Raw genomic sequence first — 25,677 nt, forward strand, 5'->3', positions numbered from 1 at the left:
CAGTACGTGCAGACCTTCTCAGGATGAAGGAGGCCAACTGGTCCCCACCCCATACGGCTCATGGAAGGCTACAGCAGTTGGCTTGTCTGGGGCACAATTTCTGCTGGCTCCATTCTGCAGCTAATGAAACAGGATTACTCTTGGTATTCAACTCAGCAACATGCTTTCAAGTTAGCTCGCAGCAAGAAAGCTTCCTGAGTGCTTCTTAGTAATAGGGAAGCTGAATGCTTACAGCACAAAGGAGAAGGGTGCAGAAGCCAGCTGCAGAAGAACCCTGCTTCCTGCTTTTTGTTTTATGTTTGTTCCTCTGTCTGTCAACTGGAAAGTACCCTATTTGGTATCCAGCGTACAGTCAATAAGCAAAAAATCCAATTCTGGAGACTGATAAAGCAAACATACTTCTACTACATTTACCTGCTTTGAAATAATTTCACTTTCACCACATCAACATTACTCAACTTATGTGCTGTTATGAAAAGACCTTAATTGCTTTTTTGAAAGTACAATCTTAGTACTCTCAGTTAGCATTTATCCACACTTTTTTCTTCCCTTTCATTCCTGAAGCATTTCATTCAGCAGCATACTTAGTCTTCCATTTCCTTCATACAACTGCATGCAAAAAATTCTGGGACAAGTAACATTCATCCATTAGATAGACAACAGTATATATATAGCCTTATTGAGTGTTTGCCTCGGAGGAAGATGCAGACAAATTTCAATTCATTATCTGATTATCTAAACATCCACAGAAATAAAACAAGATTTGACCTGCTGTCATCTATTTTTAGGTGTTCAGACATAAAAAAACAAACATACTGAATCTGCTTTAATGCTTGACATGTCCTTGCAGATTCTAAGACAAGACGTGACTGATGTTCATATTCCTTAATATTTCCAAGGATTTGTGAGGTTGCTGCTTCTTTGAAAACTGTGTTTAAAGATAAACAAAGCAAACTCAAGGTTTTTTTTTTTTTTTAAATGGGATGCCACTAAAATCACATCAACTTCTTTTTATTTTAGCTGACATGAAACCAGAGTTCAGCAGACTACCATTTTTCATCTTCACTAAATTTACTGAAGCTCATTTCAACCCAAGAATCTTGAGGGATGACAATATAAATCCAGTTGCCAATACAAGGGTGAGCAGATGGTGTTGCTCTGCTGGGGAGCAGAGATGGAATAGCACATAAATGAGAAAGCAATCTCCTGATGGTTTGCTGTGTTTAATGCCTGAACTGAAAGCCGGAGCTGAGCCAACCTGGCTTTCAGCCAACATCTTCACTGGATTCAAAGGAACCCCACAGCAGTTTTCATTCAACATTAGCTATCAAGTGAATGTTTACAGGTAGTACTAAAGTACTGATGTAAACTACATTATATTACTGCTTAGTGAAAAACCACAGTGAAAGGGAAAATGTTATCCTTCTCTATTCAGGAGATCAAAATAAATCCCCTCCCCTCTTCTGTCTGTTTTGGAACAATTGTTTTATGCTTAAGTAATTCTAACTGTTGCATTTAAGATATATAGAAATTACTACTCCCTCTTAATCTGTCTGGCTTTTTTTCTTTTGTTTTTATCATTTTTTCCATTGTTAAAACTACAAAGCAGCATTAGGAGTAGATCTGACTCCCACTTAAGTCAACAAGAGTCTTTTGGTAGACATTTCTAAAGCGTGGATTAAGTCTGCTGTCCGTAAGTAAATAGCTATTTCAGTGTTCAGCACCTCCTTCCAGAATTAATACAGCCACTGTTTCAGGGAAGAGGTTAATTTTCACATTTATAAGCAAGGTCTCCAGTCACCACAAGCAATTTCAAAACCTGGATGCAGCTCCACTCTGATCACAAAGAAAAATGTATCTCAATACATATGCTTCAAATTTAAATCCTTGTGGATTCAATTATCCTTTTCATTTTCTCCCCATTTTCCTCCTCTGCCACAAGGCAAAGTGTACTGCCACTTAAAACAGTTTCACAGTTTTTACTTCAAGGTACTAAGGTGATTCAGTGCTCAGAAAAGCAGGGGGGAAGGAAAATGACTGTAAATCTATAATCTGACTGTATGGACCTACTGTTCAGCTCAGCATGAAGTGCTATTTCTAAAATACACTGCCTTTGGACAGAACAGAGAATATACAGAGATGGCTGACCTCGTTCTTCAGGTTTCTTGCCAAGAAGTGTTCAGCTACATGGGCTGGAAGCACATTCTCCAGAAGCACTCGATTTAGGTTCTCCATGGTTTCAATCTCCTCCCGCTCTTTTTTGAACTTGTTCTTCCACAGGAAGTCTAACCTACAGTAATATTCATTCTGTTACAAGAGGACACAGAGGTAAAGAAACAATCGGCATCTTGTCCTGCTGGAGTACAGGTTTAAGAGACAAAATAAACACAGTACATCACCTTTACAAGGATATTATTTGGCCACTCAAGTACAATTCCAGATTCCACAGAAATTAACCCCCAAGCACGCACCATATGGTACACATTTCATTGAATTTATAAATGCTCCCCACCATGAAAAAAAAAAAAGAAAAAAAAAGGGGGGGGAAAGAAAAAAGCTCAGAAATAAGCCAAAAGCTGCAGGGTCATTGAAACAAAGGAAGATTTCCTTACGTACGCTCACGTTCTCGAAGAAATTCACTCTACAAATCAAACACTGTTATGGAAATAATTTGCAGTTCTGCAATATAGTATCTAATTTATCTAAAGAGAATTTTACTTATGCTAGTGGGTATTTCAGGAAGACCCTAACTTTCACCAGCTTTAACTTATGTAATGCTAATTTTCTGATAGAAAAGAAAAAGGGTAGCAGAAAAAAATTTAGCCTACTGATACACCTTCGTTGTTCAAGAGACAAACTTTCTCCTTTTAGTATGCACACAGCAAAAATGCTACTGCTTTAGAATAACAAGAGATTTTTAAATTGGAATGTTTTGAAGACTATAAAAAATGGCCCATCTTGTTGCTTTCTGATTTTCTCTTTAAAAATATATATAATGCTACATTCTGTGATTCTATGATTCTATCCTTTTCTTGTTGTACCTCAGTTTTCATTATATAAATGTATAAAAATCTTGAAATATTAGTATTTTTGAAGATCTGGTTACATTTTTTGTGCACTTCTGCACTTCTTTTCAATAATTTCAAGGCTTTTTGGTGAATTCTATACCATTATTTCTACATTAAAGACTCCACTGGCCTACATCTTTGGAGCTGACGTAAGTCAATATCTCAGTGCAGTTCAGTGGCTTAACACTACCCTGCAGCCTGAATGAAGGCTGAGTTATTAATCAGGAGAACATGATTATGTTCACGATCTTATGTAAAATCCTGAAAATACTAGCCATTATTACTAGCAGCCAGTAAGTGTTTAAATAAAAACATGACAGTAGTCCTTGTGACTGGATGTTTGCTGTCATAGCTCAAAATGATTCACGAGTACTTTGTTGAGATCACAGCCAAAGATAGTGCAGGAAGTTGAAATGAATTTTGCAAGCTTCTAAAAAGCACGGAATTTAGAACTGGTGAAGCAAAAAATGGATCCATTGAGAAACTGCAGGATGAAAAAAAATATTAAGAGAGAAACCACACCTCCACACATTGCTTTAAATTGGTTGATAAGACCTGGGTACTGTTTAGATATTTAATGGGAAAATTAAAAAAAAAAAAAAGGATAATTCATACCACAGCATCCTTTAGTGATTTTATTTTCTTGTGGTATACTAGGAATATAAGTATATCTCTTTTCTTATGATATACTAGGAAGGATAGAATGCACGCCTCAAATGAACTGCCACAGAGAGATTCTGGCTCTTCTAACACAAAGTTAACACTGTTCTGAACATAAAGTGGGTCTTAATGTCTTATAGCCGATCATGCTCTGCCTCAGAAGTCTGGACTTGGTATGTCAAATAAGCAAGCAAGCTGGCTATTTTCAATTAATTATGTTACTAAAGGTTATTCGCAGATTTTAAGCAAATGAAGAGAAGGCACAACTTAAATACATATAAAGACACGCATGAAGGAAGACACTGAACTTGAAAACAGGCTTCTGCTAGAACTTGGAAACAGAACTGTCATTGCTTTGGTCATTGTGTTCTGTCATTGTTCTGGTACCAAATTGCAGTTCTCTCTCTTGTAAGTCTTGAGGTCATGAACAGCTTTTGTTCAAAGCTGATCATGAGATTCAAAATATATGCTGTCACTTTCGTAGAAAATTCTTATTCTTCTATTAATATTTATATATTCAAGTTCCCCACAAAGATGATAAACTTAATGCCACCACATATGCATTAATGCAGAACAAATCCAATAAACTGTCTTCATGTAGAAAAAATCCAATAAAACACTGGCATGCCAAAATCATTTGCATAAATTGTGTAAAGTGGACACATGGCTTAAAACAGCAATTAGGTATCCATACGCTGTATCCAATTTGTACTGAAAACAAACTGAGATAAGCTTAGTCTTCAGAATGATGTTTCTTCTTTAGGAGATAATATGAAGGAGATAATGTATTTACATTTTTGTTATGCATTGAAATACAGGATACAAAAACAAATGTCAAAGAGAACTCAGAAAATGGGGAAAAAAAGCAGAAGGTACCCTACAAGTTGACTTGTAATTAAAAATGTCAAAGGTTATTTCAAAATGCGTATTTACACTTTTAGAAACACGTAAGCCCTATCTTAGTAAAGCTTATTTTAGATTGTTAGGTTTTTTTTGTTTGTGCAATATACCCAATTTACTTTAAACATCTTTGAAGACCCTTCTCAAACTTTGAAGCCTTACAGTCATCTGAAAGCCAAGATTTCTTCCTATTTTACATGTAATCTACAGAACCTTTTTAACATCTCACCACGAAAATATCTCAGAATGGCTTTCATCCATAGGCAGGCGTGATATCAAAGCATGTAAGGCAATGAACCCCAGAGGTTCAGATCAGTGGTAACTTGTTCTTGGGCAAAAGCAGTTGGGTGTATCAAAAACTGACTTAGGACTTATGTCTGATGAGGCAGAGGTGGCTAGGTCTGTATTTCTAAACTCTTATGCAATATTCACCCGAACCTATTTTCAGTATTTGTCTCAGAATGAGGCAACTAACTGAATGAACTTTCTCTCATTGCTATAGAAAGTTACACAGAAAGCCAAAACAAACAGCTCATGAGTTTGTGTCATCCATGTGTGTAGTCACAGGAGATGCACACGTGCTGAAGGGGCACAATGACAGTAATACTAATGCAGGTAAAATCACTTCCAGAAAATAACAAATGGGTTATCATTCAGGTGAGGAAGTTAAGAAAATTCCATAGCCATTACTTACAGACAGTAAGTCTGAGGAACTGTTTCAGTATGGAGCATTAGTAGAAGTGTCTTCTTACAGCATATTTGTAAGTAAATCAGCAGGAAGTCACCAGCACGAAAAGTAACTGAAATGAAAAGCTGCTGCTCTGAAATTTGTGGTGCATTGCCTTATTGTTCAAAACCTCCAATGTGTTGGAGAACTGACAAATGTCCAAATTTTGGAAACCTTTGGAAGAGAACTGAGGTGACATTGAGAACCACAGACAAAGGTGTGTTAAGGAGCTATTTAGACACGTTATCTAACGCTGATATAATGAGGAATTATTGATACAGCCTACGTAAACACGCCTCCATCTGTCACAAATACACCAATGGTCTGTGAATAGAAGTGAACTTCCAAATAAATATTCATCAATTTTTTTCAGAAGAGGCTTTTTAAAAGATTACAGTACCTAAGGAAAAAAAAAATAATGGAATAAAACCTCTTGGCTAAAAATCACAACAGATACTACAAACAGTTTTCACTGCCACACACATCTGGACACTAAAACAGCCGGTGAAATTCAGTGTTTATAAACACATTATAATCAATTTTGGGAGAAGCAAAATATTTACTCAAAGACTAACCAGGTCTATGTAATATTATATAAAGATAAGAAAAAAATTCACATGCTACATCAATACTGGTAATTCACAATGTTTAAGGCTTAAATGTGAGCACACTCTATATTTTCAGGCAGAGTTGGAGAGAATTGCCTGTGTGCTGCCTGACTGTTTCAGAGAACTTAGATGGCATGTATGCAGACTGAAATGTGTCACTTATAGCCTATGCTGACATGACCATGGAAAAGAAAAGCAATTCTACTTTTTCCACCTCATGCCCATCCTACAATTATTCTTTGGGCACAAGCATTGATGCCTCCAAACCACAAAAAACGCTCAGCAAAATGATCTGGCTAAAAACCAACCATTTTTCCAGGGCTGATTTTTAAGCCAGACCCTATTTTGGAAGGTCCTAGCTCTTTCAGCAGGAATCATGGTTGTGCATCTAAGAGTATTACCTGAACCTGGGAGTTAAGTTTGCTCATAGAAGGTGTGCTGATACACTAGTGCTGCCTCCCTCCACCTCCATTCCACCATACATGGATTCTTTCTGCTGCTTTTGCATCACCCAGCAGCAAGGAAACTCATGGGGCTGGGTTATAGGAAAACACTCACATTTTGTTTAGGTGAACTTTCTGATAACTTGCCCTGGGGGCAGAGGAGCACCAGTGCCAGGAGAAGGGAAGTGGAAGGAATACCCCTTCTTATTAGTGGCTATTGTCTTTAACACTCTTAAAACATACAAGTACTAAGAGACAAGAAAAGAAAAGCTATTATCTGCAAAGTTGAAAAATGCAGTAACAAAGAGAAAAATGATTTGCATATTACCCTCTGTGGAAGAAGGATGCAGAACTAGGAAAGGACTCGACCAGAACTATAGCAAGAGGAAGACTGCAACAGACCATAAAATCAGCCTACTAAATCCAAGAGTTTTGCTGCCCTATGACAGCTGGGAACACTATTTCCCAGATTTTTTGCCCTTGAGAACACAAACTGCAATGTCAGAGACTACTGTCATTTTGGGAAAAATGTTCTTCCCTTCAACATGTTTGCCCAAGTAGATGCTAGTGAGTAACGCTGTACTGGTTTCTTCCAATTTCCATAAATACATTTGAGATGAGACATGTCCAGTATCTAGGGGAAAAGCGTGCAGAATAAATGCCATTCATCACTTCTCTTGAAAGGCAGATGAAAGGATGGGAAACCATTAATGTGAAAAAGTAATGTAAGTTTTGCTGTGTGCTTTTTGGGATACGGGAATTTTACTTATTCCTTATCATCAATTTGTGAAGGTTGAAAAGTTGTCTAAAATAGTAGAAGTAACAGGAGTAATAGGTAAGAATCTATCCAAATGTTTGTCTAGTTTTCTAATTTAACCAGCTGATCTAAAATATATATCCAAAAGACAATGCCTGTCTTTATAAAAACTGGCCTTGTTAAACTCTTACACTACTAGAGAAACAATGTTACTGTAGACATTACTAGAAAAGCAATTTAGAACAGACAGAAAGCAGCTTTCCATCACTGTCCAAATCTACAGTGCATCCACTCCTTGCTCCTTTTACCTCTAAAATAATACAAACAGTAGTCAGAAGAAGAGCTGAGAAGCAGCGGAATGCCAGAGATAGTGGCAGAGGCGATGGTCCACACCAGAAGCAGCAGAGACACTGCACATCAGGAATTCCTCCTCTAGTCCCACTTCTTTCCTTATCCTCTTTTCACAGTAGAGTTAAAACATGGGCTTGGCACAGATTTTGGCAATGCAAGAGGAACAGGAGGGAAAATCAGGATAAATTTGCTGGAAGAAGAGTTTCCTGTTTTTCTCCAAGGCATTCACTACCAGCCAGTATCACCAGCAGTAACCTAAAATGGCAGGTCTTAGTTCACGAATATATTAAAACTAATTTGTAACATCTGTTACCTTTTAGACTTTGCTTGAGAATGTCTGAAAACAGTTTTTTTCCTTCATCTTCCTTAAAGAAGAAAAAAAAAACTAGCAGAAAAATAAAGGCAACAGACTGAAGATCTACAAACAAGCAATATCATGATGAAGATCTCAAACCTACAGCTCTGAAAGCAAAAGACTGTTACTTTTACAAGCTCATTTTTTCAATAGGTGCAAGCCAGGAAGCAACCAGAATGCACTGCTGCAGTACACAGATTGGAAACTGTACTGCAGATGTCACTGAGCCCACACAGAAATACTCTCTGCTCTGTAAAAATCATGATCCTTTTCTATTTTTTCTTGATGTCGTGTCCACTCCTTTGATCTGTCACCTTGATCAACGGGGACTCCGTGGTGCTAAGAAGTATTTAACCCTATTTATATTTGTGTTGCAGCACTACTCTCTGCAGCTAACATTAAATGAGCAATCTCCAGTACAGTGCTGGTAGTAAGGCTGATGATGAGTTTTACTCAAACTCAAGATTGTTACCCTAAGCAAAACTATAGAAGATGCCAGATAGGAATTTTTTATCTAGTAACCTGGAGGGTCTGCTTGACAGTTTAAGTGACAGTCATTAAGTTCTGGGGAACTGTAATGTAAATAAGTGATTTAAAGACAGTATGACAGAAGAACCTTCCCAAGGCTGCAGGCTACATGTGTACAGGCTGTTCATGAGACCTCACATGGCTCGTCTCCTCCATCTTGGAGCCCTGCCTTGTGCATCACATCACTCCTGGCATGACAAGCTTCCAACTCTGAGGAGCTAGAGAGAGAGAACTGCCCTCACCCTGCCCTCAGCATGCAGTAGTGTCAGGCCACCCACACCACGTCAGCACCTAAAAAGCACAACCAGGTAATGAAAAGAGGAGATCCCTGTCAGTTCACTGTTTTAATACAACTGTGGCCTCAGTAGGTGCTACACTGCTGTGTGCATGCTACATTGTTTCTGTGTCTGCCTCAAATGGTAATAACTGTGAAGAAAATAGCTTGTAATTAAGCAACCAGGGAGACAGCAGATGGATGTGGACAGATGGGAGCACGCTGGGAAGCTATGAGACAATATTGGTCAGCATGACAAGCAATAGTCACAGTGCACTATCAGCATAATGCCTACAGTCTCAATGACAGCAATTGCAGAGTTACTGGTGAGTTTTAAGGACATACTGGAAGGCAATAAAGGAAATGATAGCTTTTTAGATGTTTCTGACACTCCTTTGAAAGGGTGTGGGGCAAAAAGGAACAGAGGTGCTTGTCAGAAAATCTAAAACATCTCTTAGAAGGCGGGAGGCTGGCAGTGCGTCCACTGATGCAGATGGAAAGAACTGAGCATCTTACCTGTCTACCCAAAACCAGTAACGTGACGAAGAATATAAACAAAGAAATTGAGCCCATTGTCTTCAGGTCTTTCAGTATTCCAGGCCTATAAAACAGGAATGTAAGTAAACCAAGCTGCTCAAAAGTTGAAACAAAATTACTTCAGCACAAGAACAAGGGAAAGTCTGCAATTTATGTCACCTTCTGGTATGTAAACTGTGACCACTTAAACAGCATATGCTTTATTATTTGGCAAAATATGATTTCTATAATGAAACTTTACTTCTACATCATTCTGTGCAAATGTACCCACATTTTGAAGTCCAGTACTAACATGAGGATTAATTAGAATAATTTCCATCTTTGTTAGCAAATGAAGACTGATTGGTGCTATAAAGGCAGATTAAAAACAGTTTTTACTTAATACATGACTCCCATAATGGAAAGCTTGACCTTGTATCCAATGAATGTGAAGAAATGGATGCTGAGGCAGCTAACTCCCAAGATGTCTTTTCATTCAGAATTACAATAGGGACAAATGAGATCTTTTATTAAAAATTCTGCTTTGGGGAAAGATGCTATAAGGAATGGGGAACAGCTCACACTAGCACTCCACTACTGATGCCACTGAAAGAAGAATACTGATGAAAGATTTAGGAAGGAAAAACCAAGAGACACACAAGCTTGACTGGCAAAATTAAGGCTACCAGAAGTACAAGATAAACGTAACTAGTCATGTGGTTCTTCATCCCACTGCATAGGTATACCACTCACCCAATAGGAAAATAAAGATCTCTTTCTGTTCATTTAATAAACCGTAGGTCTGTTTGGTTGTAGTTTTGTTTTTCAATGGCTAAGACTGCATTTGTAAAGTTTACAACAATATACTAGTTCTGAAAAAGTTGATTTTATTCAGCTTGCAGCATATTTTCTTTAGGAGCCTTAATAATGTTCAAAACCATGTTTGCTAATGTCCTTCATTAAACCAAACAGTACTTTCTGTAATATGTGGTCTATGCATTTGGCACAGATTTATGTATTTTATTTTTATGCTCAACAGTGACAACAATTTTAAATTGTGGCTTGTAGATTATAGAGCCAAATACATGAGAAATAAAAATGCTACATGACATCTTCCATAGCTGGTATTTTATTTCTATTAATTTCAGAATGATGGGGATTATTAACCTACCTTTTGAGGGGTGCTGTTGCATACATAAATTTGCTGTAGTCATCCAGCATGGCCCCGTGAGTGTGCAGAAGGATAACGTTGTAGCCCACTAATGCAATCAACATGATGACCATTTTCAGCTCATAATTTATCCTCAGAAAAACGGAACAGGAAATGAGCCCTAATATGCAGCTGTATATAAAATACTGGGAAAGGAAAACCACATAGTAAATATTTATAGTTTGGCTGTCGAGTGGGATATTGCACATAATAAAACACATAGCTTTTAATAGAATACTAGCTTTTAAGAAAACATTAACTGACCACTTAAGCATGTTATTTATCACAATGCATAAATAATCATAGTACATATGTATTATGTACACTTATGGTTTACAGACAGTAACAACCAGATACTGTCTTCCATAAAATAGACTTTTTCTCTTACTAGGCTCAAATTCTCTCTAAACTCAGCAGAATTCAGATTATGATCCTAATTTAAGCTTTCTAGTTTTCACCCTTCACCACTTCTGAATTATTCATCTCCAGTAGCAGTATGTCCTGTATGTGGGAAACCAGTGCTGGTGTGGAAGTTTGGTATGAAAGCCCACTACCTGCATAATGACTGAATATTTGTTCCTGTGCGCCTCTGTATAGTTTTCACTCATACTTGAATACAAAAACTACCCTGTATTTATTACTGAGAATAAGGGAAGATCAAGGTCAAAATGCCTGAAGATCTGTAAACAATTTAGTTGTCCGTTTTTGCAGCATTGTTAAACTGATGCAATACACACAGATGTTAAGAACCTCACAGATACACAATTTTACAGACTTGAGAAATACTGTTAAGAGGCAAAGAATAGAAAATGATTAACATGGCCTATGAACAACATAAATACTAAAAAATGATCATGTTACATCTTCTTGAGTAATGACTGTATAAGAATACATTCATTTGTTTAAAAAAGCCTTTTCTATCCACTATCATCAGAAAATATATATGGTTGAAGTTAAGTTACTGGGGTTAAAAAAAAAATTAACTTCATACTCTCTCAAAATGGATTACAGTATCAAAACCAATGCTAAAACAGAAATACAATCCCATTAGAACCATTTTATGAGTTGTTAACATACAGTACCTTTGCCAAATATCATTCCCGAAAATTACACCTTTGCACCCTGTAAAGATACTATATTTTCTTAAGCTACAAAGCATTCTATTTCTATATATGCTATTTGGTTTTCAGATTTCTGTTGATTTGTTGATAACAGTACTTTTGACAGAACCTGAACCACCATATACTAATTCTGGAGGATCATTAAGAATAATAATTTTTATGGCACTCATCATATAGAATTGATCTGCCATCTGTATCTTTGCTGTTATTGCAATTTTCTTGCAGATCTGTTTGAAATAAGAAATATAAAGAACTGCTGTTCAGGATAATAAAACAAACAAACAAACAAATTTCTCTGCTGGCCGCATCCCTCAAGAGCTCACACTGTATTTTCAGAATTCAGTGTTTTATAAAAGTAGCAGCAGTCATTTTTCTAATCCCAAGGGCATTCTACTTGTGAAATAAGTTTTATAGCAAACAAAAGACTGTCTCAAATCCACAAATGTACCAAGCAAAAACCAAGAAACTTCCAAGCATAATAAAGTTCCTGTTAGTGCTCCACAGGAATGTATAACCAGATTGAAAATGCTGGCTAAGACTTCAGAGGTGGGTGGATGGTTGATAGAACAGTGTGGCACGGACATAATTTAACAATGAGGACTGATATTGCACATTGCAGAGCAAACTCCAGTAAGCACCACACAGCTCTGGCAAAGACACCATGGGAAACTCTACTCAAAAGGCCACATCAGCTTATGGTGCCTTATTTAAAATGCCACCTTCAATTAATCTTTTTTCAATCATAAAACATATACTCAAAACTTTTGCTTCCAAGTGCCCAATTCTGCAAATGAATGTTTAAGTATCTGTCATATCAACTGAATTTTCCCCTTTTTAATAAAAATAAAGTTGGAAATTTTAGTAGGTATTTAAAGCTGTGTAGCTTGAATCCTTCTCTGTTAAAAAAAAAAAAGTTTGAAAACAGTACAAATTCAGTGAAGAAACAGTCAAATTAACCATTCAGAAAAGCAGGACTAGTGAAATTGCTGTGGTATGTGTAGCATGAAAGCACTGATCTTTGTCACAGCACACAAATTGGAAGGCAACTGACAAATGGCAGCCTGTCTTGGCTGTCATGGCTGGCCAAGGTTCTTTTCTCAGCTGATGAAATGAACCTGGAGAGGAATTAGTGCACAGCTGGGAAAAACTAATAATTTTAGCGTACTGCTGCACAGGAGTCATTTCTTAAGAAACATGCCAACTTTAGGTACGCCCATCCTGCACCTCTGTACGACTGACCTCCTGAACAAGGACACCATAGAGATACTAATGCTCTTATAGCAACAGAGTTGCTACAATATCAAACCTGTGAGCTTTTGCAGACAATGATGGTAGACTGAGGAATTGGCAACTCGGGTAACAACCCACCCAATCAAGGCAGGTGTGTGCCATGCTCTGCGTGTCCCCTGGCCATATGGAAGCCTCAGCTGGTGATGATGCCACTTGCACATCCTTGCCTTTATCTAACTGAGCAGCATCAAGTGCTTGTGTGAATGTAAGTTTTGTCTGACAGCAGAAATGATTAATAGAAAGATTTTCTTTTAAGAAAATCCTGTAAGAGCTCAAAAGAAGATGCAGGATAACTTCTCCACAGATGGGATCTGCACCACACGCCATCCTTGACTGGACCTCTGCCTGATGCTTCCATTATACAGAAGCTAATGAAGCTTCACAGCAAAACTAAATAAAACCATGAGCAAAGTTCTCATAACTTACTGTGTAATCTTTGGTAAGTCTTCAAAAAAGAGCACAAAAGCAAAGAATACAAATCAGAAAAGTTATTTTATGGTGTGGAGCAGGGAGAGAATCAATCAATAGGCTTCCAGATGAACTAAATGCTACTGGGGCTAAAATAATTTAAAAATCACTTATTCATTCATTTTAGATTATGTCATCAATAGATCTGTCAGCTCCAGGGCTATAAATCACAGGAAGAAGTGCTTAAAGGTAAAACAGATAAAAAAGGATTGATAGGCAATTTAAGAAAGCAAGCATTTATCAGCGGTTCAATATCTCATTCAGGAAAGAGAGAATTTTATTTGCAGTTTTTCAGAAAACTTCGTAAGGATAACAAATAGTAACCCAAAAGGAATTTTCAGCTTTTGAAGCTAGAAAGCAGGAGGTATGTCTTCAGATGAGAATAATGCACATTTCAGAACTGCTTAATAAAGAAAACAAGGGAAAAAGTATTTAAATACTTCAGTCAATCTAAACTTTTCATGATTTTTACCAGAAGTGACATTTTAACATAATTGTTGTGCTAATTTATCAAAGTTTCTCTGACAAAAGTTTCATATTTTCGTATTTCCAAACTTATAAACCATCAGTTGTTCTGAACGCGTTGGTCATAGGAAGATCTGACAGTTATACAAGGTAAAACGCAGGAAAAAGACTTTTTTTTTTTTTTTTAAGAAAAAGAAATTGAATCTAATAATAAGTATAATTCATGAAAAATGTACCATTCAGATGCTTGTTGGAGAGCTTCACTGTAAAAAGTGTTTTTCAAAAACTTTAAAACAGTAATAAGTTAAAAAAAAAAGGGAACTAGAAAATCCACTATTATTAAAAAAAAAAACACCAACACAAATATGAATATGCTTGGAAACAATTAATTTCTATGTGCTTGTGAGCAAGCATTGTGTGTATGCTGGGAAAATGATTGCTTCATTTCTATGACTACAAGGATAACTTCACAATGGGGCCAAAAGAGAACATAGGTACCTGTCAGTACCAAAGTTAGTTAAGTAAACTTGAAAATGGGAAAAAGAAAAGAAACTCATGCTCTACTGTTGCTTTGTCAAGGGGATGTTGAAAGTTTGCAAGTGCTACAGTCAGCGTAATTATTTTTTACAAAAGAGTTCTATACAAAATTAACATCCTGCTTTTGGGTGTGAATGGGACTGCTTAGCTTGATAGTCACCTATGTAACCATGTCTAAGTGTCCTTGTCCACAGCAGGACATTGGAATGAAATGTTTTTTAAGGCTCCTTCCAACCCAAACCATTCCATGCTTCTAGGGTTCCATAATTATGTGGAAATCAGCACATACCATTCTGTTACTGGTGTCATCAATTCTGCATAGAGATAAAATATTCTCCCTTCTCTTGCTGCTTCCTGCTTTTTCATTCAAGCACTGCTGATCTGCTTTGGCACAAAATGCAGCTTGTTATGTTCAGATGCAGATCTTTCCTAAGCTCTCTAAAAATCATTCTCCTTGGGATACAGATTCCATTTTCGTAGGAATGTTCTTCTCCCTTTTCACGTGCCAGTGTGCTTTTGTTTACACTAAGACATCTTATTCAAACCAGCTCAGATCTTTTTTACACAGTTTATGTAGTAGCATATGAGTGCTTTATTTCCCCTTTCCATGATGCAATGATGACACAAGTCTAGAATCACAGATTTCAATTTTACTGCCAGGTGAAAAAAGAAAATGATGAGTATGTTTAAGCTTAGTGCTGGTCCTTGTGAAACACATCTATGGGCCAGCCAACCTTGCTTCCTCACAGACAGCCACTTACACTGTGCTCACCACAGCCTCCATGGTCACTGTCTTCTCCTGACACCTCATAAAGCCTACTTGTCAGGACAGGTGATCTATGGCTCTTATCAGGCTATTACTTGATTTTTCATCTGACATTCACTATAACCTCAATATTTAGGACTACTAAACTCCTCTACAGACCTACTTCCTTCAGAGGCAGTTGCAGTTGACTGAAAATAAAGAAGCTTCCAAAGTGGTCTTAACAACCTAGTTGGTCTTTAACTTCCAATAGTGCCATAGAAATTCTACTTAGAGAAATGGTTCTAAACAAATAAATAAATGTAAATCAACTTACCGGTAGGAAAAAACAGTTGTTTTGTAAACACCACCGTGTCTGATTACTCAAATTAGGAAAACTTGCATTTGATGAATTAAGAACTGGGGGAAAGGCTGCCACAGCATTATCCGGGAAAAACTAGAGAAAAACAACATGTAATCCATTAGCTTGTCAGCTGTATAAGGTCAAAACAGAAAAGGGAAATGGAGAAGTGGAGAAAGCCTTGCCAATAATCATTTAACTTTGGTATTTCACTGCAAACTGAAATAGCAAAGGCAAAATGACATCACTTCGATTACTTGGATCCTGCATGCTTCAGACAACGGATTTGCTAATCTCCATAAGACACATTTGAATGGAAAAACAAAAGGTTCTTTGTTGTGCTACCTCCAGGTATCAGAAGCTCATACACAAGAGAGACAATGATAATATAAATTCAAAATGAATAATTCTCAGTTTTACCTCAACTGAATCTCCTGTTTAAATACAGGAAGAGTTAAACAAAGAAGTCTTTACTAAAGTTGATTTACTGAGGTGCAATCCTTTTCATAGTAATCACGAATGGGATAATATTATTAGTAATAGCAATAATATTATATATTATATTCTATATAATAATAATAGTAATAATATTACTGCAAGAGAAGGGCTGAATCAGTATCTTCTAGAGTACCAGGTTCAGTCTGCTGAACTGAAGGGTAACTACCATCAGACAGTAATGTTTGATGTATTCTTGAAGTGTGTTCTGAGTTAGATTTCTCTGACAACATTTATTCCAGTGCCTCTAAGTTTATCAGCTTCTGTTGATTCAAAGCCAATTCCCACTTTTTTGTTCTGGCACTAATCTTCAGCTTCCAGATAGCTGTCTTATCTCAGCCTTCATGATGCTCAGAAATCTATGCTTTTTCTAGTTTCTTCTGAGAAAATGTGTTCTTAATCCCCCTGACCCTTCTAGCAGCCTCCCTCTGTACATACCTCTTTCAGTTCAACCTTCTAGATGACCAAAATTGAAATCACTCTTCCAGATTTTGACTGAGTACTGCAATAACATTAATACTAATTCTGCAGGAATTATGTTTTTGTACATCACAGCAACAACTCTCTTGCTTACAGCTACATTGATGTAATAACAGCCATTATTATTATGGTCTGCAAGAGGTAATATTCCTCCACTGGGACACATTTGGGTAAATTTAATTTGTACTTGCCCTGAGACAAGAGCAGTCACACATGGATGCTTACTGAGATTCAGTTGAGTTCTCGTTAAACTCAGGTAACTAACCAAAATCCTGAACTTAATTCATCCCCAATTGATGTGCTCCCAGCTTATCAGCTGGACCAACCATAATCTTGCACTCCGTAGTAATAAATCCCATTCTAGTTTCTTTTTTCTCAAATATCCAGCTGACTTCTTCCTTTCTAAAATCTCTGACCTTCCTGCACAGACCTTGCCTGCCACTTTAATTCTATCAACAAATTTCACACTCATACACAGCATACGAAAATCCACACCAGACAAGTTGCTCAGTTTACTCAGATTAATCCATTTTCGATCTAAGTGGTTTATTGATTTACTAACACTAGATTTGATCAGTCACTGCTCTACATAGCCAAGTGTTGACAGATTCCAAGCTGACTCCACAGTCACCCTTGGCAAGATATGCCAGCTCTGTACTACATGCATAGTGACTTTTTCTTTTTTAAAGACTATCCAGCCTTGCAAGGCAGCACCTGTGGCCAGCACTCCTTGATTTGTTTTGTGGTGCTGCTGAGAAGAGCTTGAAACCATCATGTCTGAAACTGCCCTTCCACAGATGCAGGACTGTCTGCAGCAAAGGTGACTGCTGTACCATCTGTTATGAAGACTGCTTTACAGACAGTGTCACACCCTCCAGAGTTACATACAGAATGGGCTCACCTTCCTTCGTACGTGCGCACTTTCAGGTTGTCTTTCTTCACTAGCATGTCCCTCTGTTTACATGTAGCTAATTAGCCAGCATTCCTTCAGGTGCAATATCAGTAGTATAACAAATAAGGCACAATAAAAGTCCCTACAAAATGCCAATAAATACCTATAAATTGTGAATTGCCCTTCTATAACTCAGCCTAAAGAGCTCTAAGTTATCCATCCATCCAACCCCTATTGACGGGATGACTAAGTTAAATGAACACATGCTCTTCTGGGAGAAGGGGAACCTGACCTCTCCTGCAAGGAGATGTGGGTGCAACAGCTCAATGTGAAGGTGCTCTGCACAATCTTTTGATGCTGATGCTGGTGAGGAAGTACCCTATGATTTCATGTGTGCAGATAAACCTGAGGTGTGGGTCAGAGGTGTGACTAGTGGCAGTATCAAATAAGATTTTGACTGTTGCTGTTCCCACAACAAGGTCTTCCTGTTACAAATGCTCATACTTCTCATAAACTTCTTCCTAATTCCTTTGGTTTCAAATTCTTTCTGAAGCCCTGTGGTTACTATTTAACTCAGCTGATGTCTGTATTTCTCTTCAACATGAGCAGTTTGAGGCAAGGCTCCTCCAAAACACTTCAAAAATTTAATCCCCTTGCCTGCCTTCAACTATTTGCATTAACGTCCTCATCTTCACAGCTGTTGTCACTCAGGTCATTTGCCAAGGGTGGACAATGAATCCTGCTCACAGTGCATTGAGTTTTCTTACAGACATGAAATAATTACATTTAATTTCAGAATCTTAGCCCAGGCATGCTGACAGACTAAAAGATGTATCATGAAGATCTGCAGCACAGTCCTATACATAAATGTGTGTAAGTTTATATACAGACATATATATGCATACATTCATTTCTATTAAGGCGTTTTCATTTTGTTTTTGAACTTTGTATGGGGTACTTCAGACAAATAAATGTATATACAGAAAGCTATATGAAATGTGGTGTATCTATGAATGCATAAATAAGCATAGAAAGGAATAAAAAGGATATGGAAATGTTGCCATCTCCCATGAGCCAAACAACACTTATTTCTGAATGATGTGTTTGTACTTGTCTTTCTCTCTCTCATCAGCTATCTGCATCTGCTATCACGCTTCGGAGATATACATTGTTCTTCAACATAGTATTTTAAGAGACAGCTCAGTCCTACTAAGTAGTCACACCTACTCAAATGACTCAAATGGAATCAATATTTTTTATGAATACCAATGTTTGCCAGGGAACATCTGAGCACACTACCAGTAAAATCTCATTTTATCCTCATATATTCTAGCAGCTTTTTCTTCTTTTGTGTTTGTATAATCTGCAATCCATAAATTTTTTTATGTCACATGATGAAAATACCTGCTGTGGTGCTCTTTCAGTAGGAACAAAATGGTGAAAGATCCTCCCTTGACAACATGGGATAAGCACATTAGTGCATCTCTCTTATTACCAGACCAGGAATCTGCACGAGACTGTAACACATTTGTTTGGATCTCACTAAAACAACACAAAGTCAACTTACAAAGTCAACTTTCTCACAAAGGTACTTTAAACACTTCTGCACAATTCACAAGAAGCAACGTTTCCTGTCTTGCTGTTCTGATGGAAACATGGAAACACAATCAAGATGAATGGGTATATCTCACCTTACTAAGATAGTGGGTTTACTGATTTTCATATTAATGTACATAAAATAGCATCCTACTAAGAAGAAGGAAAGATGGCAATATTTAATATTAAAATGCACTTATCAAAATGCACACTGAATTATGGAATAAAAAATAAGATGTGTAAAATTTTTATTAGGTAGTATGTGAACGGCTTGGCTCCATGACAGGTGGGAAGGAGGAACGGAGCTGGGAAGTACTCCTGCACTGACCCATTGAACCACAGGGTGAAAAAGGTGCAAAATTAATTGATCTGACTATCTGCCAGGGATAACTCAACTGTGGTCACTGACCTGGGGCAGCATGATGTCTTACAGCATCCACCTATAAGGGCAATGCTATGATCATTTTCTGTGCAAATCGGAAACTTACGAAGTATGCTTTCGTGCATCAGCAAGAAATCTCAAACCACAGAGGTAAGCTCCACATGAAGTAACTGCTCCAAGGCAGATATGTGCTTAATGAATTGAAATACATATGCAGTGAAAAGAAAGGTCTGTATATCTAAATTTACAGCTGAAGTTTAATTTGATCCCATCACTGTCTTCTCTTCCTTAAACAAAATTAAATTATAAACCCTGAAGATGGACTTGTGAAGACCACAAAGAATAATCCAAAGAAACATTTTTGTCACTTTCTGTCTCTCCATACATCCTTGCTTCATACGAACATGCAGCTCCACTTTAAATTAGTTTTCATAAGAACCATGACATTTCTTTGAGAAACAGTGGTCTACAGCTTTTTTTTTTTTTTTTTTGGACTGTTGTAAATGAAATATGTTTTATGCCCTACAAAAGACAGAGTGAGAAGAGTATACTTTTAAAGTATGTTGGAAGCATGCAAGTTTGGTATTACCAGTGGAACTACAGGATTTGCTTTTTACTTAAAGCACGAATGAAGCAATGATGCTTTTGTCCAGCACTGCTCTTTTGCATAAAGCTCTAAGGCAAACCTGCAGGACTTCTCTTGTTCATTCCTTATTTTTCTATCAGCTTTCCAAATACCCATGTGGTTCAAGAGAACTTTCTTCTCAAAATCTACCACAGTTTCATTTGAAGAACACGAGTTAGTCTGACATGGTGTGAATGGCACAAGAACAATAGGAAAAATCCCAATTCCTAGTAGCATTCCTCATCTTCACAAACTTTTAGGAGTGTCTATGTAGGATAAGTACTGGAATGCTAAGTACTTAAGCATGTTGTTCAATAATTCCATTTCATTTGTTATAGAAGCTGATAAGTCAGGTAAAAATGCATACTTACATACGTATTTCTGTGTTCAAGGCCCAGCCATCGTACAGAGGTACTGGCAAGCAACTGAGCATCCCACAGAGAGACAAGGAACCTGCTGGGCCTTTACACTCATATACTATCATAGGCTTTGGCAGGTGTGGAGGGATGTTCACTTCTATCAGTTCTGTGCTGGACTGTTAGCAAAATTTGTGACAGCATGGCTTAGTTTCTTAAATTCTGTCTATAATGTAGAATGTATTTGTGATGGTGCCCTGCATGTAAAGCTTCAGTGAGATGGCCCTACCTGGGCATAACCTTTTCTGCTCCCAGATCCAAGGCTAAGTCAAGCTCCAGACAGTGTCTGTTTATTCATCTTTAAATAAATACATTAGGCACCCTCCAAAATAAGGTATTTAATGTGCTAATCACCGTAAGGGCAAATAATTAGAACGCGTCTTTCAGAAGAGCTTGCTTGTTTAAAATAAAGCACTGAGCAAGGTCAGCAAATGTATCAACAGAGTTAGCTACTTTAAAAGGAAAGTATACTCAAGAAAGTAACTTTCTAATATGAAAATGGAAACAAGTTTCCTCAAGAACTTATCACAGTTAAAACTTTGGATATCAGCCACAAAAAAACCACACAGAAAACCACAAAGCCAATGCTTGCTGGTGTGCTCACAGACGTACATTAAACAATGAAGCAAAGACATCAAACCTGAAGACTTCACTTTTTTTTTTTTTTTCCCCTGAGAAAATACTCCAGTACTTCAATATTTACTAGATGCAAGACAGAAAAGCAAGAAACTTCCTAAATTCTAAGCTGCTAGTTAGGGCACCTTCCTGGGACAGTACAGCTCTGTGATCCTGTTGCTCTGCCAAGAACTATTCATACATTCAATGCAAAGTAACTGAAACAAAATGCTCTGACATGGCTCTTTCACCAATCCACGTTCCCCCAGATCACACGAATGCAAGAGGGTGATGAGGCAAAGCCACTTGATATACTGCAGACAACCACACGTGCAGCTTCCAGAAATTGACCCATTGCAGCCACACAGTCCTACTGTTGCTAAGATGTCTGGATTGTTCCCTGTAATAAATTTTTTCATATTTCTGAAATGCAGATCAACACTGCAGAAAAAGTCTTCTTCAGCCACTACTCTTTTTGTGGCCTCAAATTTTACACTCAGGGGAAGCAGCATTAGTCACATTCTCCTTCAGCTAAGAGGTACTCAATACTTCATGTCACATTAGCTGTTTTTCAACTTCACTAATCATGACTATATACCTCTCAAACATTACGACTAGATTCAGATGTCTTCTGAAACTGCTCATTTAAAATAAAACTGCGCCCTCACTCCATTCTACTGCCCCTTGACCATAAAGTCTGAGCTTTATTTGACATTTTGGTCTTAATCATGATTTATTAGGTGTGGGATGGTTAGACACTTTTTATGTCCATTAAATCTTAATGACTACATTTTGCCTTTTTCTACTGAAAAAGTTCATGGAAATAAATGCAGTTAATCGACTCTGCTATTAAGTACATGTTGCTTGGAGATATAATAATGATACTTCAGAGTCTCTCCCACAATTTGCTATTAATATTGAGGAAATGCAAATTTCACAATCACATTTAAAATCATTTTTCAATAGTCAAACTATTAAGGTTTAGTTTCAAGATGGGAATTGTACTTAAAATTATCATCTCATGAATAGCATAGGACGTGATTATTTGTAATAGTGCAGTCATTACTGATAAGGCACAAAGACTTCAAAATGCAGCCTACTATGCTTCACTGTAACATTCAGTCCACATAAAAATGGACCTGAACCAATTAAATTAAAAGCTTTTCTTTTTTCTAAAAATGATGTAGTGAACAACTGGGTTTTTTTTTGCTAAAACTCTCTTCTATTAGTTGAACGTCAAATTTTATGTGGACTACTCACAACAGTAGAACTTTAGCCTAAAGAAAAGACAGTTGCTGACTCTAGCTTCTTTTACACTAACTGAAAAAAAAACCAACCCATATGTTGCATGACCTCTAACACAAACTATACTTTACTCTCAAGTGGGTTATCTAATTTCTTCCTACTCATTTAGTTTAAAACAGAAGAAATAATCTAACATGACTTCCATACTGCAAGCCACACTATGTGTTATGCCCAGTAACATTTGCTTGGATAAATTTTATTGTTAATAAAGATATATAGTCCTGAGCTGAGGACAAGAAGCGATAGCAAATCAGTAACTTTTCAGAACCATTTCTCCCATTGCTAACTGCCTTCATCGCTGAAAAGTGCTTCAGTCACCACTTCTTTGTGTATTTCTCTACAAACAATAAACATGAAATTAAATTAGCTGCATTTTAAATTCCTAAACATGGAATTGTTTTTGAATGTCTCCTCTCTAAGAAAGGAAAATACCTACTGAAAAGAAAACCAACAAAAACAAGGACACAGAAAAACCCGAGATAAGAATTTAACAGAAATGTCAAACGTTCACACTTAAAAGACCACGTTACATCATTACTTCACTCTGATGGGTTTAGTTCTTACTTAGTGCCCCCTGCAACGTTATGAGAAAAAATATGTAAAGAGTAGGTGTTATCAATCTCTAAGTTCCTTATGAACCTCAAGGACATCAGCAACTCAACAAAGTGCTGGAGTTGTAATTTCAAAAGTGCTGAAGTGCAAATCTCATTGATCTGAAATGCGAGTAATACCCATGCAGTGATGTTTGTAAGCAGCACCTAAATAAATACTGCAGTTCCCATTTTACAAACGCAAAACTGACCTGGATTAAATTCCCAATTTTGTATGAACGGTAGGCTCAGCCCATGGGGCAAAACAAGTTACACTTTCTGATCCCATACATTGGCATTTCACAACACACACTTCATTATACATGAGGTTATTAAGATTCCAGCTTTATGCAGAGTAATGGCAGATTTACTTCTTATTTGCCACAGTTATGAAAGAATAGTAGAATTACTTGGATTTTCTCTATTATGAGAAATGGACAAGTTGAAAAGCCTAAATTACAGGTAAGTTCTTAAGTTCTAGCAAATTTCTAGATCAGTACTTCTGAATTTATTTATGTAACTTTCATCTTTGTCCTTTTTCAAATAAAAAAAAAAGCCAAGCACATGAAAATCAATAATGTATAAATTATGATCATTTAATGATCATAAGAGGAACACAAGACGGAACAAAACTTAGCTGCCTTTGCACAAAGTCTTCCACACATCCTGTGAGAAGATACTGTACTCTTCGAGCACTACTCTGCTTTTCAAATCAGTGCACAGATGAGTAAGATACGAACAATACAAACGATCTTCTATTCCTTATAACTTACTTTTTTTTCTTTATTAAACTTTAAACACTATCTGAGCTCTTGCTGAGCATCTTGTGCACTGAAAGAAGCCCTTGTTGTACAGCATGTTTTCTGTTGCTCTGCTTTACATTTCTGTCTGGCAATCATTTTCATCCAGGATACCCATGAGAGATAAATTTAAAACAAATTCTAAGCAAGCAAGAAGATCTTAAACAAAAAACAAAAATCGCTTCTTTTTCACTTACCATGTTGAACACAGCCATAGTTAATATTATAGCAGTGGTCGTCAATGTGAGAGTGATCCGTGGCCAAGGACGGTTTGCAATTATTCCAGATGATTTCAGGATCCACAACAGTGAAGCTGATGCTTTCTTGCTACATTGCTAAGTGCAATAAGTTGAAAAAAAAAATAAAACAAATACAGCTTTAGTGTCTTTAATTATTGTAAATGGGTAGAATCACAAAGGCTTAAGATTATGGGTAGCATTCATCTCGATAGATTGTACAGAAGTGTTCAACTGTTATATTCTCATAACATTTACAGATCAAGATTATACATGACAATAAACACAAATTTACTCGCAGTAACTGCCCTAACATCAATTCTGTTGACAGTGTCACCATCAGCTCTGTTATCAATAAAACCAAGCAAATAAACTGAACACCCCAGCTGAAACTTCAAAATGTCAATAATGACTCTTGTAAAGCCTTTGATGCCGAGACAGAGGGTTCCGCTGGTAGGATTAAAGCCATAAATATATCCTCGACAGTCTACTGAAAAGAAAGGTTTTTGGTTCTTTCATTTGCTTTGAGAATTGTTTGATAATTCATTTAAAGTCAAAGGTACCTCAGCAAAAATAAAAAATAAAAACAGTAAAAATATCAAACAGCTATTTAATACAAAATTGAATTTATGATTTGACAGAAAGAGTACTTACTGAGCAGAAAATATTTCTCATTTAACGGCAAAAAGAAACAGCCAAAACATCAGGCTCATTTAACCTGCTTCCAAGAATACCAATTTCCATTCATATAGCCATGGTGCTCAGAGGCAAAGAATGCTCAACAAATAACAATTTGTTGCACATCCAACTATTAATTTCCTGTAAACTTTAGCGCTGAGGAGATCATTTGCCTAGAAATATTTTGTGCTCTTTCCAAATGTCAAGCTCAGCTATACTAATACTTTTGTAAAAACACTAGTGAAAAGTTAAGGAACATGACAGCCCCCCCAAAAATTCACTTTTTATCAACTAATTTTCTCCACTCCTTAATGCTATCAAAGATCACTTTACATATTTTTTTTCATCCCAAACTTTCACAAAAGGAGCCACAGCAGTTGACAAGGATACAGCCACAGAACAACTCTGAGTCAAGAACTCAGGCAATAAAAACAACCAAAGGCAGGACTTCAGTGTATAGCATTCATCAGTTAGCTCAGGTTCAATAGATACGGACATCACTTTAGATTACACTATTACTCAACACGTATAATCTAGTTTACATGAAGGCCTTTGCTTTACTTTGCCCATAAATATTTCCTTCTTGATCACACAGTACTTTACAAAGCCCACCATGTATCTAGCAATCCCTTAAATAATATTTCTTATGATGGCAGAGAGTTTCGTGCACCAGATAAAACAGATTTGGAGTGAATTAGGTCAATTTGAGGAAGGTAAAAACAGTAATCTGAATCTCAAGAATGGATGGAAAGAAGTGAGAAAAATGTGTCTGTATGATAGCAATCTTCAAGCTGCACTGGTCAGTGAGTAGATCTCCATCTGGACAGACCAAGGTTTGAGGCAGCGACTACATACTGGGGATAGAATTTGGGCGTGGGTATTGCATTGACTTAAAAGTCAATAGTCACCAGTGTGCTTGTGAATGCTCATAGTCAGTGTGCGTATCTTTCATGAGCAAACCTCAGTTTTGATCAGAGAGGAAGAACTAGACCTGTTCATATGTTGTTCTTATGTGAGAGCAACATGATTTTATGTGGGCGCTGCTGAAAGAACTGATCTATCTGTGGATCTCTGCAGCCTGCTGTAGGTGGCTTGCTTTGCAAGGGGGGCTGGACTCGATGATCTCTAGAGGTCCCTTCCAGTCCCTACAATTCTGTGATCTCTGGTTGGTTCTGTGTACCATATA

General features: G+C 37.1%; 1 protein-coding gene across 2 annotated transcripts in view; it reads right to left on the reverse strand.

Annotated features, from left to right (window-relative positions):
• Positions 1-25,677, reverse strand: part of ADCY2 (adenylate cyclase 2) — a 204,887-nt gene that overhangs the window by 15,960 nt on the left and 163,250 nt on the right. For both annotated transcript variants that reach the window (XM_042869933.1, XM_042869932.1), the window contains exons 16-20: positions 23,775-23,912; positions 15,358-15,477; positions 10,359-10,543; positions 9,188-9,272; positions 2,149-2,307 (exon numbers count right to left, since the gene is read on the reverse strand). In XM_042869933.1, the coding sequence (XP_042725867.1) occupies positions 2,149-2,307; positions 9,188-9,272; positions 10,359-10,543; positions 15,358-15,477; positions 23,775-23,912 (687 nt within the window). The remainder of the gene's footprint in view (positions 1-2,148; positions 2,308-9,187; positions 9,273-10,358; positions 10,544-15,357; positions 15,478-23,774; positions 23,913-25,677) is intronic.

Source organism: Lagopus leucura, unplaced genomic scaffold (genome assembly GCF_019238085.1).
Source record: "Lagopus leucura isolate 7727_CA_CO unplaced genomic scaffold, USGS_WTPT01 Super-Scaffold_100002, whole genome shotgun sequence".
In the NCBI taxonomy this organism is placed as follows: Eukaryota; Metazoa; Chordata; class Aves; order Galliformes; family Phasianidae; genus Lagopus; species Lagopus leucura.